At 39.1% G+C, this 18,556-nt stretch overlaps 1 protein-coding gene across 1 annotated transcript; it reads left to right on the top strand.

Moving 5' to 3' along the window:
* The first annotated feature begins 1,989 nt into the window (after positions 1-1,989).
* Positions 1,990-16,913, top strand: Ddx18 (DEAD-box helicase 18). The gene is made up of 14 exons (XM_015501721.2): positions 1,990-2,181; positions 3,449-3,823; positions 5,994-6,116; positions 8,226-8,361; positions 8,710-8,810; positions 8,911-9,110; positions 9,197-9,311; positions 10,239-10,378; positions 10,820-10,981; positions 11,435-11,587; positions 11,922-12,035; positions 13,773-13,829; positions 14,144-14,321; positions 15,343-16,913. Exons 1-14 carry the CDS (start codon positions 2,097-2,099, stop codon positions 15,483-15,485), a joined length of 2,082 nt encoding a protein of 693 aa, XP_015357207.1. The 5' UTR covers positions 1,990-2,096; the 3' UTR covers positions 15,486-16,913.
* Positions 16,914-18,556: the final 1,643 nt, after the last annotated feature.

The raw sequence follows: 18,556 nt of genomic DNA, 5'->3' as shown, positions 1-18,556 counted from the left end.
TTGTTCAAAACCAAGTATGTGATTCCTATTTCATTGCTTTCTCCCAAATTTGGGGAACATGTGAGAATATGTAATATTTTTTTCTGGAATCAACAAGCTTAATGTTCCTGATAGAGACTATTTTCCTGTATCCTGTCCACACCTCATGCCCAGAAGAAAAGCCTTTATAGTCTGCACCCCTCTCCATATCTACTTTGTAAGGCTTATGTTAAATACCTCAAGGTTCCTCAGAGACACTCCATGAATCTTTCCAACAGTGCCTCTGCCTGTCTCAAACTAGATCATGCCCCTAGACCCTCCTGTTTGTGAATACAAGTCAGAGACTCTGTCAAACAGGATTGTTTCTCTTCATCTTTACATAAACTCAAGCAAAGTAATTTTTGGGAATTTGCAATGGGTCATTCTCTGACATAAGCTGGAGAGTCAAACTAATTAGGCATGAATTTCATTTGCTTTATGTCATCTTCAACTAAGATACATGAAGATTCTCCATTTGGCTTTTGATAAGCCTCTAGTCTTTACAAGTATCCTAGTTTCGGATGTTTTGTTTTAGAAACAGAAAAGAGTCTAAGACATTCCTTTGTTCTTCCTTCACTTAATTCCCACATACAATTGGTCATCCAGTTATGTTCATTATTTTTTGGAAAATGTATCTAAACTCTGTCTTTTCTAGTCCTATGACCTTCCTAATATTCCTAATGAATCGTTGCAAAACCCACCTATTTCTCACCAGGAAATCAAGTCATGTGAAGGAAGCAATGTCTTACTTGTGTGCGGTTATTGGGCACTTTTTAAGTTCCTACACAGTGTAGAGTGGTAAACCCTATAAAAACAGCATTTTAAAGTTCGTAGAAAATCACTCAACAGTCCTAAAGCAGTGATTGGAGAGGATGAGTCAGTCATTTCTGACTCACAATTTTAAGGTGTTGGGAAAACAGATTGATTCCTCTTGGAGCACTTTTTATTTGATGAAAAGAAACTACACAATCTGCTTTTTATTTTACAAACACTTGTCTTTAAACTTAAGGATTTGGGGTGGAAATTGAAAGAACAGGTGGATAAGGCATCGTCTGTTAAATTTAATATTTTTAATAGGGTGGCAAAAAATAGAATATTGAGGTCCAAGGAAGATTTAAGAATGTCAAAGTGGTAGAAACTTTATTTTTTATTTATTTAATTTATTTGTTTTGATACTAGTAATTGAGCCCAGGAGCACCTCACCACTAAGCCACATCTCCAGCCCATTTTTATTTTTTATTTTGAGACAGGGTCTCCCTAAATTGCTTAGGGCTTCGCAATGTTGCTAAGGCTGCTTTTGAATTTGCGATGCTCCTGCCTTAGTCACTGGGATTACAGGCGTGTGCCACCAAATCGGCTTCCCTCTTCTGTCTAAGGCTAGCTCAGTGCCTATGCATACATAACAGGCATTGCTTGCATGAAGACGCCATCCCTCGCCCCATTCCCAGACCAGAATGTTGCTCCTTTTTTTTTGTGCTTCCCTTGTCATGGGTCATAACGTCCATCATAGTTCTTATTTTTCGTCTCCATGGAAGTTCCATAAGCTCCACTATTTTACCACCACATCTACCACAAACTCTTAGCACAAATATGCTAAAATAAGAATAGCTAGACAGTGAATAACTGTAGGGTAACTGCAGTCCTAGGAAAGAGATCCCTGTGATAGGAAGTCTAAGTGAGAAGTTTTTATTAAAGAGTTAAACATACGCTGGACGTGAGGGCAACAGGATTTTCAAAGGCACGTGATTAATGGTGCCCTACACTGGACCTTGTTTGTACATGCAGGGGAAACAAACTAAAGAAGCTCTCAAATCTTGGTCATGTGCAGCCAGATCTGGGACAAGGCGAGACCTCCGTCTCCCCAGGGGGCGCTGTACAGAATCGCCCACGGTACCGCGGTGCAAGCACTAGGACTCATTTCCGCCCGGGAAGCATTTCCGCCCTGCCGGGCTCGAGCGTTCCGTGACGTATTTCCAGTTAGCTGAGCTGAGCACTAGTGGCCTGGAAGGAAGTTACGTCCGCTCTGAGGACGGAAAACCGGTGCAGTGGCAGCGAGGTGAAGGCGTTTCTCCGGCATCATGTCTCACCTGCCAATGAAACTTCTGCGCAAGAAGATCGAGAAGCGGAACCTCAAATTGCGGCAGCGAAACCTAAAGTTACAAAGTGAGCTGAGTGGTGGCGGAGGAGGGCCCCGTGCGGCGGGGCCGGCGGCGCTGGGTGGGAAGTCCCCGCGGCTCCTGGATGCGCCGCAGTTTCCCGGGGCACGTGGGATCGCGGTTCGCTAGCAGGCAACCTGGGGCAGCATCCTGTCGGGTCCGCGCCACTCTCCACCAGCCGGGTGGCCCAGGACCGCTTCTGACCCTTTTGAGCATCAGTTCCTCCCTTCAGAGTTAGAAAAGGAGGCCGCTGGGTTGACTTCTTGGCTTTTGCACTTCACCTTAACCCATTTTGACTCTCAGCAGCTTCAGGCTCCACTTCGTCCCCCTTCTCTCCCATTCCAGTCAGACACGTGAACTAACTTTCTACGCATCTTTTCCATCTTCTATTTAATTTCTGTAATCCCAAAACAATTTTTAGATTTTGCTCTCTTAATAGAACTTACCTGATACCATCACCAACCTGCTGGCTTTTCACTCCTTATTATCAGCTCAGAAAGTGTCTTCTGCACATGTGAAAGTTTGCCTCTCCTGCCATTTTTTTATTATTGTCGCTCCCAACTTGAGGCTCAAAGAGCTTCTATATATGTGTGTACTGCCGTATGACTTAATTAGGGTTTGAAGTTTATATTCCTGACAGTGGGCCACAGATAATGAAGTCATTGTGTTATCCATTTGGATTCCATATTAGGTATAAATCCCCCCTATCCACACACACCAGGGGTGGTTTTCAATAGACATTGATTGATTGAAAGAAATTCTGGAGTGAGCAGAATTGAGCAGGGAAACTTTTGTAAAGACATCCTTGGGTATTTGTACATAATATATATTGGGACAAAGAGTGTTTTCATTAAGTGAAATTTCAATTTACTAAAGTCTAGGAGAGTTAGTGTTGAGTGTTGTAAAATTATGAGACATGGTACTTGTGTGAATATTAAATGCCTTTTTCAGTGTAACAATGAGTTATATTTGTCAGATACTTTCAATGTATATTTTGTAACTGCCATTGTCTGTGCCCATCATATTTAACCTCCTTGAAGTTTTCCTTTCCCAACTCCTTAAAGAGGGGTCTTTTGAAGTTAAGAAATCATTGTAACTTTCTGTTTTCCAGCAGAATGTCTACTTTTCCTAAAGTAGAACACCAACTTTATGTTCATTTTAACAATGAACATACAAGAAGTAGCTAAATAATTTGAGTCTCCGAAACCTTGGAATTTTTTATGTGAAAATGTTTACACATAAGCCCCCCTTCCTTCTGTTCTGTTTTTAAACAGGGGCCTCAGATGTGAACCTATCAGAAACTCAAAATGTTGATGTGCCTGAAGAAACAATGAAAGTCAGAAAAGTTAAAAAATCCCTGAAGCGTTCTGTAACTGTGGGCTTGTCAGAAGTGCAAAATGTAGATATGTCTGAAGAAAACGTGGAAAATATAAAAGTTAAAAAATCCCTGAAGCATTCTGTGAATGTGGGCCTGTCAGAAGCACAAAATGGAGATAAGTCTGAAGAAATAGTGGAAAATATAAATGTTAAAGAATCCCCCCAGTCTACCATATTAACCAATGGAGAAGCAAAAACACAGTCTCCCAGTTCAGAAACAAAAAAGAAAAAGAAGAAGAAAAAGAGAAAAATGGCAAATGATGCTGGGCCTGGTAGGTACTTTGTTCTTTGAACTTCAGCCATCTTATTCAAATAGTTTCTCATAGTCATCCCACCTTCCTTCTGTTGTTGCTATTGTGTGACATGTAAGAATTCCCCTGTGCTCCTCAGCATATCAGAGACTAGCTTTGTAGCTGAAGGAAACATTATAATACTAGAGATATGTTTTAACTTTCATCAAAATATTCAGCAGTGTGTCATGTTACATTCTTTAACCTTGAAGAAAGCCGCATACCTAGGTAAGAACTTATTTAGAATTATAGCAGTGTGCTTTTTGTGGGGGTTTTTTGTTTGTTTGGTTGGTTTGGGGCAGTTGTCTGAACTTTTTGTGATAAATAGAACATACTATGGTATAGTATTTTAGGTTTGCCTATTTCCAAACAGAATTGTAGGGTTATTAAAACCAAAGAAATCTGGGCTCGTGGTAAGGTCTCTCTCCCCTGGCCTTTCTGTGTCAAGGGTTTTCACATTAATGATTCTATTGATTTTTCTCATTTTTGGCCCCATATTTTCCTTTTTCTTACCATAAAGTCTTCTCCTTTTAAAAAGAGTCTTAATTGCAAATTGTATAAAATAGCATTTAGGAAAAGTTTTGAACAAAGAGAATGTTAATTTCCAAATGAGTAACATAGACAAGATAATGATGAGGGAGGGGAGAGGAAAGATGACTGCATGTAATAAACTCAAGCATTTTAATGAGATGTGGACGTGTAGAGATTTCCAGGCAGGATAGAACAGGGGTTGTCAAACTATCTGGCTTTCCACCAATTTTTTAAGTAAAACTACTAGATCTCCACATTGCCCATTTGTTTACATTGCTTTTATTTCAACAGAGACCATATGGCCTGCAAAGCCCAAAATATCTATTAGCCCTTTATAGAAAGTTTGACAGCCCTACAGTTAGAAAATCATGAGTGTATCTTGTCTGAAGATAAGGTTTCTTTTAGGAAGGAGCTTTCTAAAAGAACTTTCCTAAAGTATGACTGTTTTCTTGTTGTCTACAAACTAATAAATTTCCGGATGACGAGAAATTGCTTGATAAATAGGGAAAACTGAAGCTTAGGAATTAGTTTTTATGTAAAGTGATTTCAGTCCTAATGTAAAATTATTAATGGCTTCAAGAGTCTTCTGAATATTCTCAAGGAAGTAACATTTCTAATCTAAATCATATTATTGGAATTTTTAACCTATGGGTAAACTTTAAAGAACCGTTCTGCAGAAAACATGGAGAGCAGCTGGTGATGTCCGTGACTTTTGACCTTTGCTTACAGAGTTGACCAGTTCCCAGAAGAATTTCAGTAAGGTACATGGAAAGAGGCCAGTGCTGGGCTACAGAGCCCAGAGTTTTGGGTTACATCTTTTCTGTTCAAACTAGCACCAATGGGTGCCATAAATTTCTATTAAAAGCCCAACATCGTAATAAACCCAGTTGAGCCAGAAGGGATGTTTTAAGAGAGTTATGGGAAGTGTGACTGGAAACGCATTTTGGGACCATGTTATGCAAGTTGTGAATGTAAAGCCTCCTTCACCTCTTGAAACCTAGCATCAGTCTAGTTCTTGTCACCCAGTTAAGTAAATCATTGCCTTTGCTTTATAGTCCATCTCTAGGAAAATGATATCTTCTGTTTTTTCTGTTCATCTTTCAAATTAAAGTGGCTATTACAGAAAATGAATGGTAAATGGCATGAGGGGCATATAAGCACTTGTAAGGAGTTTTTAGAAATTACATTCACCACATATGCTCTTTTTTTACCCAGTGAGGTGTGTGAAAATTGTAACTAGTATCTTTATATTATTTAAGTCAACTCATAAGAAGTTTTTAAATGAGATGCTATAGTTCATTTAGAAGCCTAAAATAGGGGGTTGGTGTAGCTTAGTGGTAGAGTGCTTTCCCAGCATGTGTGAAGAATTGGGTTCAGTACTAAGCACCACATAAAAATAAATAAACATTTAAAAAGAATCCTAAAATTACAGTTTCATTGGAAAATCTTATGTACCCTGAACTTTTAAATGACATCTCTTTTTATGAAAAGGAGATATTCTGACAATATCAAATATGTTAGGCTTTGGAAAATATACCTCTTTGCATCACAAGTCATTTGTTTATCTCATTTGATATTTTTGTTTTAAGAAAAAAAATTGTTTTCTCTTTTAAAACCAAAGATACAAAAAAAGTAAAAGTTGAAGAAGGCTCTGAAGCTCCTGAAGAAACAGAAAACAGTGTGGAAAAGTCAGCTGGTGAGGAAGAGGACAGTGAAGTACCCAGCCTGCCCCTGGGACTAACAGGTAATTTGCAGGAAATTTTCCAGATACACCTTCTCAAAAATATGTGTCTGGCCAGACATGGTAGTGCACACCTAGAGGCTGAGGCAGAAGAAGCACAAGTTCAAGGCCAGTCTCAGCAGTTTAACAAAGGCTCTAAGCAACTTAACAAGACTCTATCTAAAATAATAAATAAAAAGGGGCTGAGGATGTGACTTAGTTGTAATGAGCCCCTGAGTTCAATCCCTGGTACCAAAAAAAAAAAAAGTAGGTTATGGGATTGAAGGTTCAGTTGTGACTTTTAATTTAGCTGGAAAAAAGTAACTGAGAAATTCTTTATGTATCTTTCTGCTGCAGTTTTTCCTCTTCATCTTCTATCTCATGGTGCCATAGTACTTTTGTTCCTTCCTTTGTTCTTTTCTCTGTTCCTAACATATTTTTGTACATGTGCAGCTTCTGGGATCCTATGTTTTGTTGATTTATCCTTTTATAAGGCTCTGTCCTTGTTGCAGTAGGGAAATCATGGCCTAGAAATTGACACCAGAGGTTTAGGCTCAGTTACTAATAAGGAGGGAAAGATAAAATTGACTTTATTGAGGAGCAGACTTGCCAAGTTAATCTCCTTTGACTTTTATTCTTTTATAAAGTCAAGAATTTAGATTAGAATTCACGGCTCTTAACCAGAATTATCTAGAAACTACATGAGCTATTTTTGGCTGGGGCTTTTTTATTAAGATGTTAAGATCCAACCCTAGACATGCTTGATCAGTTATAAAGGTTGGCTGGTGGTGTAGCTCAGTAGTAGATTACTTCCTAGCATGTACAAAGTCCAGGGTTCAATCTCTGGCACATTAAAAAAAAAAAGGATGTGCTAGTTATGGCAGTAATTTTCAACAAGAAATAGGTAGAGTTCTCAACCCTACCAGATGGAGTTACTAAAGCTATCCTGGTTTGCCCAGAAATTTCCCAGATTTAGCACTGAAAGTTCTGTATCACAGGAAATCTCCTGTCCCAGGTATACCAGGAAGAGCAGTCACCCTGTTCCTAGGAGATGTTCTTGGTTGTCAGATCTAGGAGAAGTCTGTGTAGAGCGTAGAAGTCAGGAATGCTGTGTAACTTTATAATAAATAGGCTAGCCTCCCATACCAAAGAGTTATTCTGTTTGAGGATGTGGCTCAGTGATTTAGCACCGACCTAGTATGAATGAGGCCCTGGATTCAGTCCTCAGCACTGAAAAGAAAGAGAATTATATAGCACATAATGTCAGTTCAGCTGTTCCTTAGATGGGACTGTATCCCAATGAACTTACTTCAGGTTGAAATTCTAAATCAAAAATGCATTTAATATACCTAACATCATCACTTCACCCACATTACACATGCTCTGAACTTTTCACGTTATTAGTTCAGATGTTACTTTGATAAAACTGTATCGTATCCCAGTAAACTTACTTTAAGTTGAAAACGTAAATCAAATATACATGTAATACACTTAACTTTATCACTTAGCCTACATTAAACATGCTCTGAACTCTTCTTACAAACCCTGTCTTGTAATTTATCTCATGTAATTTATGAAATACCTGAGAGTGAAAACTAGAATAGCTGTAAAGATGTGCTTTTACATTGTTATAAAGGTGAAAAATTGTAAGTTGAGTCATCTGTCATAAGTTAGGGATCATCAGAAGTGCCAAGGCTGAGAATCCCTGATTTATACTTGCGCAAGGCAGAGTGGGGAACTCCCCAGCATGTGTCTGATGCCACCCCTGCTAAGAACCACCACACCACTTGATATGTGGGGTCATTCTAAATCAGACTTCTTAAATATTTCATTTCTTTCTGGACTCTCACCCTCACCACTATCTTGGCATTTCCATTTCATGTAAGTACCGTAATTCTTCCTCTCTGCCCCTTATTACAGTGTGGAATTAGATTTTAAAGCACACAGCCATCATCAGTGGAGAAACTTAAAAATATATTTAGGACTTTTTTCTTTGTATTATCACATAGGAATGATTGAAGTTGAATTTTTTTTTTCTATAAAAAGATCTAAATAAAACTTTAGGCAACTATAAATGACAATATTAACTTTTAAAGAAATAAGTTTGCTAGTGATAAATTGTCTTCTGCTTAGGAGCTTTTGAGGATACTTCATTTGCTTCTCTAACTAATCTTGTCAATGAAAACACTCTGAAGGCAATAAAAGAAATGGGCTTCACGAACATGACTGAAATTCAACATAAAAGTATTAGGCCACTTCTGGAAGGCAGGTATGATAACATTGATGCTTGGACATTAGTGTCTATTTTTAGGACTGTAAGATTGTAAATATGAGTATGTTTTGTTGATTTTGATGTATCCAACTTGTACTGAAACCTTTAAGTTACTTGCTAATTACTTGAAGAAAGATATTTATTTCTGTTCTATAACAGTTCGTATTTCTGAGCTAAGTATATAACCAAGATGGTTGATTCACCAATAGGGAAGGCAGGAACTGGGTCTGTCTTCATGGTTGAGCTTAGTACCTAAAATGTGTGCTTAGTATGTGTTGGGTATTCAGTGAATATTTTTTTAATGAGTAGATTGAATATCTTCCTATTTTCCTTTTTAATATTTAGGGATCTTTTAGCAGCAGCAAAAACGGGCAGTGGTAAAACCCTCGCGTTTCTCATCCCTGTGATTGAACTCATTGTTAAGTTAAAGTTCATGCCCAGGAATGGTAAGCTTTTGATCAGTTTCTGGCATTATTGCACTAAAAGTTTGCTATGGGTTTTAGAGACTCGTGGTAACTTCAAAGTCTTGCTTTTTTTGCTTTTTAGGAACAGGAGCTCTTATACTCTCCCCTACTAGAGAACTGGCCATGCAGACTTTTGGTGTTCTTAAGGAGCTGATGACTCACCACGTTCACACATATGGGTTGATCATGGGTGGCAGTAACAGATCTGCTGAAGCACAGAAACTTGCTAATGGGATCAACATCATTGTGGCAACACCAGGCCGGCTCCTGGACCACATGCAGGTAGAGTACTGTTACGTAGTGCCTCTTATTATCTTGTATGAAACATACATTTGACAACTGACAGTTTTTCTTTTCCTTTTTATTAGAATACCCCAGGGTTTATGTATAAAAACCTACAGTGTCTGGTTATTGATGAGGCCGATCGTATCTTGGATGTTGGATTTGAAGAAGAATTAAAGCAAATTATTAAACTTCTGCCAAGTAAGTAGGTTACATCTACATGTGACTTGCATAATAGCAATCAAAGATTAATTAATTAATACAATAATTAATTAATAATTAATTGATGCAATAATTTTCCTATGGGAGCAACCATTGCTGAACAACCATATTGTATTAGTATCAGAATTTTATTGTGGCTGTATGATGTACTTGTGCCAATCATTCTTAGAGGTAATTTGGAATGCATGCATCAAGCTTTGTTTTTGTTGTTGTCATTTAGTTGTTGATGAACCTTTATTTTATTCATTTATTTATACATGGTGCTGAGAATTGAACCCAGTGCCTCACAAATGCTAGGCAAGTGCTCTACCACCGAGCCATAACCCCAGCCCCATGCATCAAGCTTATTACTGATTCATATAATAATTTTGCTGTTTCAGAAGTTATAAGGCAAGTTATACAGTGTCAACATAAGTCTCATACCCTCCCCTACCATCTTATGTCTTCTTACTTTGTCTGATGTCTTCCAGGTAACCATAGTCTTGTTGCCTTCTGTATTATATTTGATGTGTACTTACTTTGGTTGTAGTCTTGCAACATCTTATGTAAACTGTTTATATCCATAATACAACCATGATCCCATTTATTATATGATTTATGTGTTAATAAATCATACAAAGCATCGTCAAAATATGCTCTTGGCATAATAAGCAGTACCTATTTAAAATTCATAATGTTTTATACTCTTGCCATGTTTATTCTTGGAAACTCACTGTAATCAAAATGATGAACATATCTTTCACTCTCAAGTTTCCTTATGCCTCTTTGCAAGATGCCTTATGCCTTATGACTCTGTCCCTTTCCTCCTCACACATGTAACTTCTCACAGTGGTGACTGACAGTTTTATGAAGCAATTACAGAGATGCCCTGAAAGACTTGAGTTATCTCGCATGTGTCTATTTCAGCACGCAGACAGACGATGCTCTTTTCTGCCACACAAACTCGAAAAGTGGAAGACCTGGCAAGGATTTCTTTGAAAAAGGAACCATTGTATGTTGGTGTTGATGATGATAAAGCTAATGCAACAGTGGATGGTCTTGAGCAGGTACTTTTTAAAATAAATAACCTAATACTTCAAGGATCTTATTTGGTATTTCCTTGTATATAGGATGTAGAAAAGCATCCAGAAAGCAAATGGATTAATGAGCTTTTAATTCAAATATAGTGATATTGTGTATTTGACCCTTCTGGTATAAAATACCCTGAACTCTTAATAAGGAAATACTGGCTCTGGGATGTATAGCTGTAAAGATGGAGAAGCGGTGATGTGAAAGTGGAAACTTTAAGGTTGAGATTTTTGTGAATAAAATATTCCTTGTAATTAGATGAGGCTTAAAAACCTTTGCTTTGGTTGGTTTTGTTTTAAAATGTTTTCAGAAAGGCTGGGTAGCATATATGCTTTTTTCACAGTGCTCACAATCAGTATTGGCTCATGATGCTGGAAGTTCACTTGGTTAATTTGTATCTTTATCTGAACCTCATGTAGGGATATGTTGTTTGTCCCTCTGAAAAGAGATTCCTTCTGCTCTTCACCTTCCTTAAGAAGAACCGAAAAAAGAAACTCATGGTCTTCTTTTCGTCTTGTAAATCTGTAAAATACCACTATGAGTTGCTGAACTACATCGATTTACCTGTCTTGGCCATTCATGTAAGTGACTGTGATGGGCTTATTGAAAATTGATTAGACTTGCTGAGGATATAGCTTAGTTATAGAGCACTTGCCTAGGGTGTGGGAGCCCTTGGGTTCCATCTGTAGCCCTGGAAAGGGGCAAAAAAAAGAATAGGTTACACTTAGGAAGTTCTATAGATTATGGGATTGGATGTATTGCTCTCTCCTTGAAACATAAGTTATAAGTAGTTGAAACATTCATAGGTGATTGTTCCTATGTGGAGGGATCTCTGCTGGTGTGGAAGGGCATGGGCTACAAAGGAGTGAAGGACACGATCCTCCTCCTGTTGGGGAAATAGAACACAGTCCAGGGATGGCACTTGAAATAAAATAGAATGGCACCTCCAGTTTAGGGTTGCTGCATTTATGCTTCCCAGCAGCAACTCAGAATTCCAGCTCTGATGAATGTTTTTTGGTTTTTATCCATTCCAGGGAAAGCAGAAGCAAAATAAGCGTACCACCACATTCTTCCAGTTCTGCAATGCAGATTCAGGGATATTGTTGTGTACAGATGTGGCAGCAAGAGGGTTGGATATTCCTGAAGTTGACTGGATTGTTCAGTATGACCCTCCAGATGACCCCAAGGTAACTGAGTCTTTGGGGTGTCTTCAGAATGGCTCTATGAGGAGTACATTTATTCTCCATGTTCCCAAGAAGCACCTCATTCATATTTATAAGGGTTAGCCCTACTGTACTGACACTGCAATACTTCTCTAGTATTAATAAATGGTTAGGGCTTTGTGGGTCCCAAAGAGAATTTGAGAGGCATTTGTGGTCATAAATTAGGAACAGTAGATCCTTGGAGTAATGTTAAGAACAGAAGACCTAAAGGAAGTAACATAATTGAAAAATGTGGCCACGTGGTAACAGACATACATGGAAGTCAGTGCCTTAACACAGCTTTTTTTCTCTACCCAAGGAATATATTCATCGTGTGGGTAGAACAGCCAGAGGGCTGAATGGAAGAGGGCATGCCTTGCTCATTTTGCGCCCAGAAGAATTGGGTTTCCTCCGTTATTTGAAGCAATCCAAGGTAAATATCTTTGGTTAGGATAAAAAATTTTATGGGGTGGTGCGGGATGGATCTTAAATTGGGAACAGAGTCCTCTTGGTGGGGATTGTTAGCAAGTACATGCCCCCTCTAAATGTATCACAGAGATCTGAATCAGGGCAGAGTATGGTTAACTGCAGTTGTTCAGCAGGTTAAAAATAATAATATTTACATGCTTCCGACCCAGGAATTACAGACAGAAGGATCTACCACATGGCTCAGCCCTCTAACTGTGTTGTTCAGCTATGCCTTTTATGTCTGTTTCTCCTCTGCCATTCCCTGAAGCCCTATTTAAAACTCTTCCACCACTGTAGGCTCCCTCGCACCTAGTCATCGCTTTCCTACCTCCCTCCCTCCTGCAGTCTTCTCTACACCCCCTCATCTTGGTGTCTTTCCTTCTGGCCTCCTGTGAGGCAATGGAGATCCTCAGTCACTCCTATCTCTGCTGCCTCCTGCTTTCTGTCCCTTGTCTCACCTCCTGGTCTTCCGTCTCCCTCATAGTTAGCACTTTACCACCAGAAGTCTCTCACTGTAAAGTATAATCTCAGCCCTCAACCCATTCTCTTATAACTGCCTCCAAGGTAGCTATTGCCTGCGGCCTTTCCTCCGTTTGCCTTATCTAGCCTCATTCCATTCTACCAGAACAGAATCCATCAAAACCTTAAGTGGTAGTTGGGCGCAGTGGCACACACCTGTAATCCCAGCAACTTAGGAGGCTAAGGCGGGAAAGGGGCTGGGGATGTTGCTTAAATTAGTAGTTAGTGTCCCTGGGTTTAAACCCTTATACAAAAAAAAACTTTAAGTGGCTTGTTTCTAGATGTTGTGGATGCATGTCGGATATTCTCTTCCATGACATCTGTCTCCCTGTCAGCCTGTCTGGCACAGTCTTGCCTGGTGACTTTCCTCCCCACTGAAACTTGGTGTAGTTCATGAAATTGCCCTGTAGCCCTTGTACACTTTCTCTAGAAGCTCTTCTCCTGGTTTTCTGGAATGCTCTGGTTTCAGCTACTGCTGTCTTTTATGGGAAGCTTTCTGGTTTCCTGCCCTCTGTGTTCCCACAGCACAAGTGTTCATTTATCTGTCTCCTCCACAGGACTGCAAAGCAAGCTCTGTGAGGCCGGAGTGTAGAACTTGGGCACCTGTTTCCCCTCAGAACCTAGCACAGGTCTTGTGCTTTTTATTTGCTTATGATAAATGATAACAAATCCCTCTTGTGGAAGTATGTAGTCATTATGACCTCTGGTGTCACCGGGTCACAGAGCAAGATGGTATTAGAGCCCCTCTTCTTACATAGAAAGAAAGGGCTGATGGTCCTGCTAACTAAAAATTTCAGACCCTTCCAATAATCAGGATGATAGAGATCCCTAGAGAAAAGAACTTACTAGCTCATTATCTCCGTTCAATTCCTCACCTTCTCGATCTTTTAGGAAGAAAGAAATGAAGGCTCCTAGCATGGTTCGTGGAAACTCAGCAGAGTAAATGTGGAACTTTCCATTGACATGGAGAGACTGGAGAAAGCAGATTTTGCTACCTGTCCTGAGGGAATTCCACAGGGCATCCTTCTCTGTCTTCAGCTTATTAGCTACATTGAACCATGGCTGTCTGGTTCTATCACTTTCCTCACTGTTTATGGAACACTTTACACTTTCTTCATTCATCCAGAAATGTGAATATTGATCATTCTGGCATAATAATTTTTGTATTTCTGTTGTTTTCTAGGTTCCATTAAACGAATTTGAATTTTCCTGGTCCAAAATTTCTGACATTCAATCTCAGGTATGCATCTCCTCCTCCCTTGTATTTCTGAGTAAACAGAAACCTTTATTGTGTTGTCCCTGTGCTCTGAGGCTGCCCTTTTGTAAGATGGGACCTGTTGTTAAGGTTTCCTGTTGTCCAGTTTCCCACTGCTGTGCTCTTGCTCCTCTCAGTCCACCCCTGAGAGCATTGTTCTCCCCACGGTAAGAATTTACATGTAATCCAAAAACCGGAGCAATGGTATTAGAACAAGTATCTTCTGAAGATGACTTTGTTCTAATAGTTGAGAACTGCTTTTTTTTGTATTTTATTAAAACCAGTGTTTTCTATTTCAGCTTGAAAAATTGATTGAAAAGAACTACTTTCTTCATAAGTCAGCCCAGGAAGCATACAAGTCCTACATTCGAGCATATGATTCTCATTCTCTGAAACAGATTTTTGATGTTAATAACTTAAATTTGCCTCAGGTTGCTTTGTCGTTTGGTTTCAAGGTGCCTCCTTTTGTTGATCTGAGTATCCTTTTTTTAAAATTAAGTCATCCTGGAACTAAGGGGTAAAAACTTTACCAAGGGACATTGGACTCCACAGGGTTAGTATGTGCTCTGGCAACTGCCCAGAGGCTTGGGTGTTTGTCCTGGTCAGCATCTGCTTCTCTGTACTAGCAAAAGAGTAAAAGTATGGTTTATTGAACAGGGGTTAGCCATCAGGATGGGGGTCACGGGAACAAGGCAACTAGTGACTTAAGTGTTGGTAAGATAAAGGACTTTGAGTGACAGTGAGAGGTAGAAGTGGTTGTGCATTCCAGGAAGAAGCACAGAAGTAGAAGAGCAGACATTAGGTGGTTGTCCAGGTCAAAGTTTTAATCCTGTTAGAGCCATTGAATGGTCTTACACAAGGATGAGGCAAATTTGTAAAGGAAAAAAAAAAGTGTTGCTCAAGATAAAACACAAAGGGAATAAGACCTCCAATTGATATTGCTGCATTTTATGACATGTGCTTTGTCCTCGCATTGCCATCAAAGAAACCAAGCCAGCTAAGGCAAGGCTTATTCTTTACTGTTAAGGCAGTAGTTCCTGGGGGACTAGATAGAAAACCCTATTGGGTTGCTGTCCCCGTTGTAGACACTGGGTAAATGTCTGCCTTAATGAGTACATGCTGAATTGGGACAGGAAAAGCAGCTTCCTCACCTGGCCACACATTCCTGAATCAGCTTTGAACAGAAGTGAAAGTCATTTTGTTGTGATACAGGTTACTTTTTAGTGTGTTCCTTTGTCCTCATAACTCCTTATCTCTTCTTGTTTTGAATTTCATTGTGTGAAGTCATTAACTGTTACATTTTGTTTTAAAAATCATACCTGCTAATTTTAGTCCACAGGTACTTTGGTGACACCTAGTTTTCTGCAGATTTGTCCCAGAATGTCCATGTTTTCATTGTTGGGGGGTGATACAGTGCATGCTGGGTTCTCTCTCTGTAGGTGTTAGATTGCAGTTCATCACCTTTGTTGCTTGATTTCCTTAACATTTTCATCTGTAGATGTGAACAGCAGTGAGGGCAAGCGTAAAAAGAGAGGTGGTGGCGGTGGATTTGGCTACCAGAAAACCAAGAAAGTTGAGAAGTCCAAAATCTTCAAACATATTAGCAAGAAATCATCAGACAGCCGGCAGTTCTCTCACTAAAATGAACTTCCTTTCATCTTGAATAACTTTGCCCTGAAATTTTTTTCTTTCTCTTCCAAAAGGAATTTTTGTAGCCTTAGATTCTTTTTGATCTCTACTGTGATGAAATTATATTTTGATTTTAAATACCATACCAAAAAAATCAAATTATGTCATTGTTTTAGTATTCTTGTACTTTATGGTATGTAAAGATTTTATGGTATGATTGCTATAATAACTTGCTATAGAGAGGGATGTTAATACACTGGACAGGTGGTGTTAATGTGGAAAATAGTCTTGGTTTATTTTTTTAGTTTTGCTTCTGAAAATGTTGATTGTATTTTTATCTAAAGAAACACTTTAGGTAAAAAAAAATCACTTTTATATATTCCCAGTTTTAAAATGATGAGCCTTTCTCCAGTTGTTTGTTTTTTTAAAGAGTAAGAAATAAAGGTTATTTACCATTGTTACTTGAATAAAGTGCTCCTAAGCAATCTTCACATTATGGAGGGAGGGAGAGAATTAAAATTGTTGAACCTCACAGTAATAGAAATGTAATATTCTTTTCTTTCATTTGGTAACTTAGCTAAGACCTTTTTTAAGAATAAAGAATGGTGAGTCTAACTTCAATTTATTGTAAGGTGATTTAGAATTTAATAAGCCCTTCCAGCTCTTCAGAGTACTTAGAAGACAAGGCCAACTATCAGTAGACTCAAAACCAAGTCATGAGACAGTGCCCAGTGTACATTAATGTTAGTTGTTTTGTGAGGAAAAAATCTCCAGATCCATGAAAGATACATTTGTACTGAAAACTGAACATGAACCAAGGTCAGAAAAAATAGCAATCAGCTATTTAATCAGTTAGGATTTTTGTCACAGGAGTCCTTCATTTCTGGTGTTCTGTGTAGTACATAACTACAAAGTAGTTCTATTTTATAGCAATTCAAAACCAAAGTTGCTAGCAGCACTTTGCTGTTGTGCCAGTTAATATTCATAGTGTCATTAATGTAATTATGCAGAGAATATCAAGTGGAGAAGAAAAAGTTGGATCAAGGTTACAGTAGGAAAGGAAAGAACTATGTTCCACCTCTAGGCTTGGCTTCTGTCTCTTGAGTTTTGGACCTTGACTGCTGAGTGCCTGCCTTAGCTTCTTAGATTCCTAACTCCTACCATTTAATAACTATTTCACTCCTCAGTGCTATTTGTTTATTCATTTCAGAAATGATTATGTTTAAAAAATATATAAGCAGAGGGAAGAATATTTAATCAGTGGTCAGAAGTAATAATGTTGATATTTTGGCATGTAACATTCCAGGTTTTGTATGTGTTTATACATTTTAATTTTTTATCAAAAATGAGGTCATCCTCTACCTACTACTTGTTCAACCAGCTTGTTTCATAATGTGTTGTTTTCCTGTGTCATTAAATAATTCCCCCCTATTCTTGTAATTCATTTGTGGCAGTGCTTTGTTAATCCTTGCTTGGTCCACCAGGATTTGGGTTCTTGGATTCCTGCTTGTCCCAGTCAGAGTCTCTTGATTCAGTGTCTAGTGCCCCTATTTGTCTTGCCTTTGTTAACCCCTAGTGTGAGTCAGCCTCCAAAGATTTTGTGAGAAAAGTAAACCTGTTACTATATAACTTGGTTTTAGCCATTTCAGAGTTCTACTGAGTACTAAATGCTATTCTGGTGGCAGGATGATCCAGGCTAGGGACATTTAGACAACCAGACTTGAGCAGCCTGGCCAGGATGCAGATGTGAGGGAGTCTGTTGCCAGATCATGCAAGGCCAGGGCAACACCATCCTTAGGGCTCATTAGCACAAGAAGTTTTTTCTCAGGCTCTCAAGAGCACACCTGACAAATAGCATTAAGTGATGTCATGAAGGTTAGAAGGCAGCATGGGCAGGAAGCCAGCTAGATCACTACATGTAATTAGAAGCCCTGGGGTCTAATAGTCTGCAGTGATGGTTAATCATTGCTGTATCTGAAGTTTTTAGTTTGAGCAGTTTAATGTAAAGCTGGACTAAAGATATCCAAAAAATGGATCTTATTTTTCCATAAATTAATGTTTTTCATAAATTTAGTGCCTGGGTCAAATTCCAGCTATGCCACTTAGAACCTTCTTTGGACCTATTTCATGAGATAAACGAAAGTAATATTGCTTAATTCGTAAAAAAGGTAAGAAACGAATAAGGTAACTGGCATGGTGCTCTGTATATGTGAAATGTTTTTGCATCCTCTGTAAATAGCTTGCTACCAAACAGCAGGAGTAGCAAGGGCTAACCCAAGATCCTGAGCCCATGTGGGCTCTTTTGGAGTAGACAGGATTTCCAAACAGCAAACTCAGGCCTAGGGAAATGGTCCAATTGCAACATCCCTCTAAGGAGGCTATGCAGTAGATGCTGTTTTAGCTTTTGCATCACTGTGACAAAAATACCTGACAAGAACCACTTAACAAAGGAGGTGAGTTGTGCTGTAGAGGAGTATTGTCTTCCAAATAATATGAATATGCAGACATATTCTAGCTATTTCTAGGCCTGAAAATCCTGCATCCTTTTTGGATTCCAGTGGACTAAGATTTTCTTGTCCTGCTCCTCCATCCTCCCCCCTGCCCATCCCTCAGGGGAGATTGTGGTTCAGAGGGCTTACATGGGGCAAGGTATCCGAGTGATTTTCATGCAGTTTGCAAACAAGTGAGAATCCATACATATACAGCCTCTTATTAAACTTCCATCTGCTCTGACCTCACAGTGAGAATGTCCAACCCAGGAAACAGTGTTAATATATATAGTTAGCCACAAACTATGATAGCCCTAGGAGACACATACGCTCTGGTGTTCCAGATGGAAAGAGCTATGCTTTTGTTTGAATATCTAATGTGGGAAGAAGCATGCCATAGGCAACCTAGCACCCATGGCACCCTTATCTCCCCAAGCAGATCACCACCTTGAGATCTCAACAGTGCTGCATTCAGTCACTGTCGAAAGGTGTTGACACAGGAGATGAAACTGATTCACTTTGTCCACAAGTCCCTGAGAAGGAAGCCATTCTCTCTTTGGATTCATCATTTTCATCTATAATTTCATGGGGAGA

Source organism: Marmota marmota, unplaced genomic scaffold (assembly GCF_001458135.2).
Source record: "Marmota marmota marmota unplaced genomic scaffold, marMar, whole genome shotgun sequence".
In the NCBI taxonomy this organism is placed as follows: domain Eukaryota; kingdom Metazoa; phylum Chordata; class Mammalia; order Rodentia; family Sciuridae; genus Marmota; species Marmota marmota.
The sequence above is the reverse complement of the archived record's forward strand: the minus strand, read 5'-3'. Positions and strand labels throughout refer to the sequence as shown.

Excerpts from the sequence above, each read along its gene's own strand:
- Ddx18 (XM_015501721.2), top strand. The coding sequence starts at position 2,097 with ATGTCTCACCTGCCAATGAAACTTCTGCGCAAGAAGATCGAGAAGCGG. Across the intron at positions 8,811-8,910 it reads AAAGTTCATGCCCAGGAATG|GAACAGGAGCTCTTATACTC; the intron begins GTAAGCTTTTGA and ends TTTGCTTTTTAG. Across the intron at positions 10,379-10,819 it reads CAGTGGATGGTCTTGAGCAG|GGATATGTTGTTTGTCCCTC; the intron begins GTACTTTTTAAA and ends AACCTCATGTAG.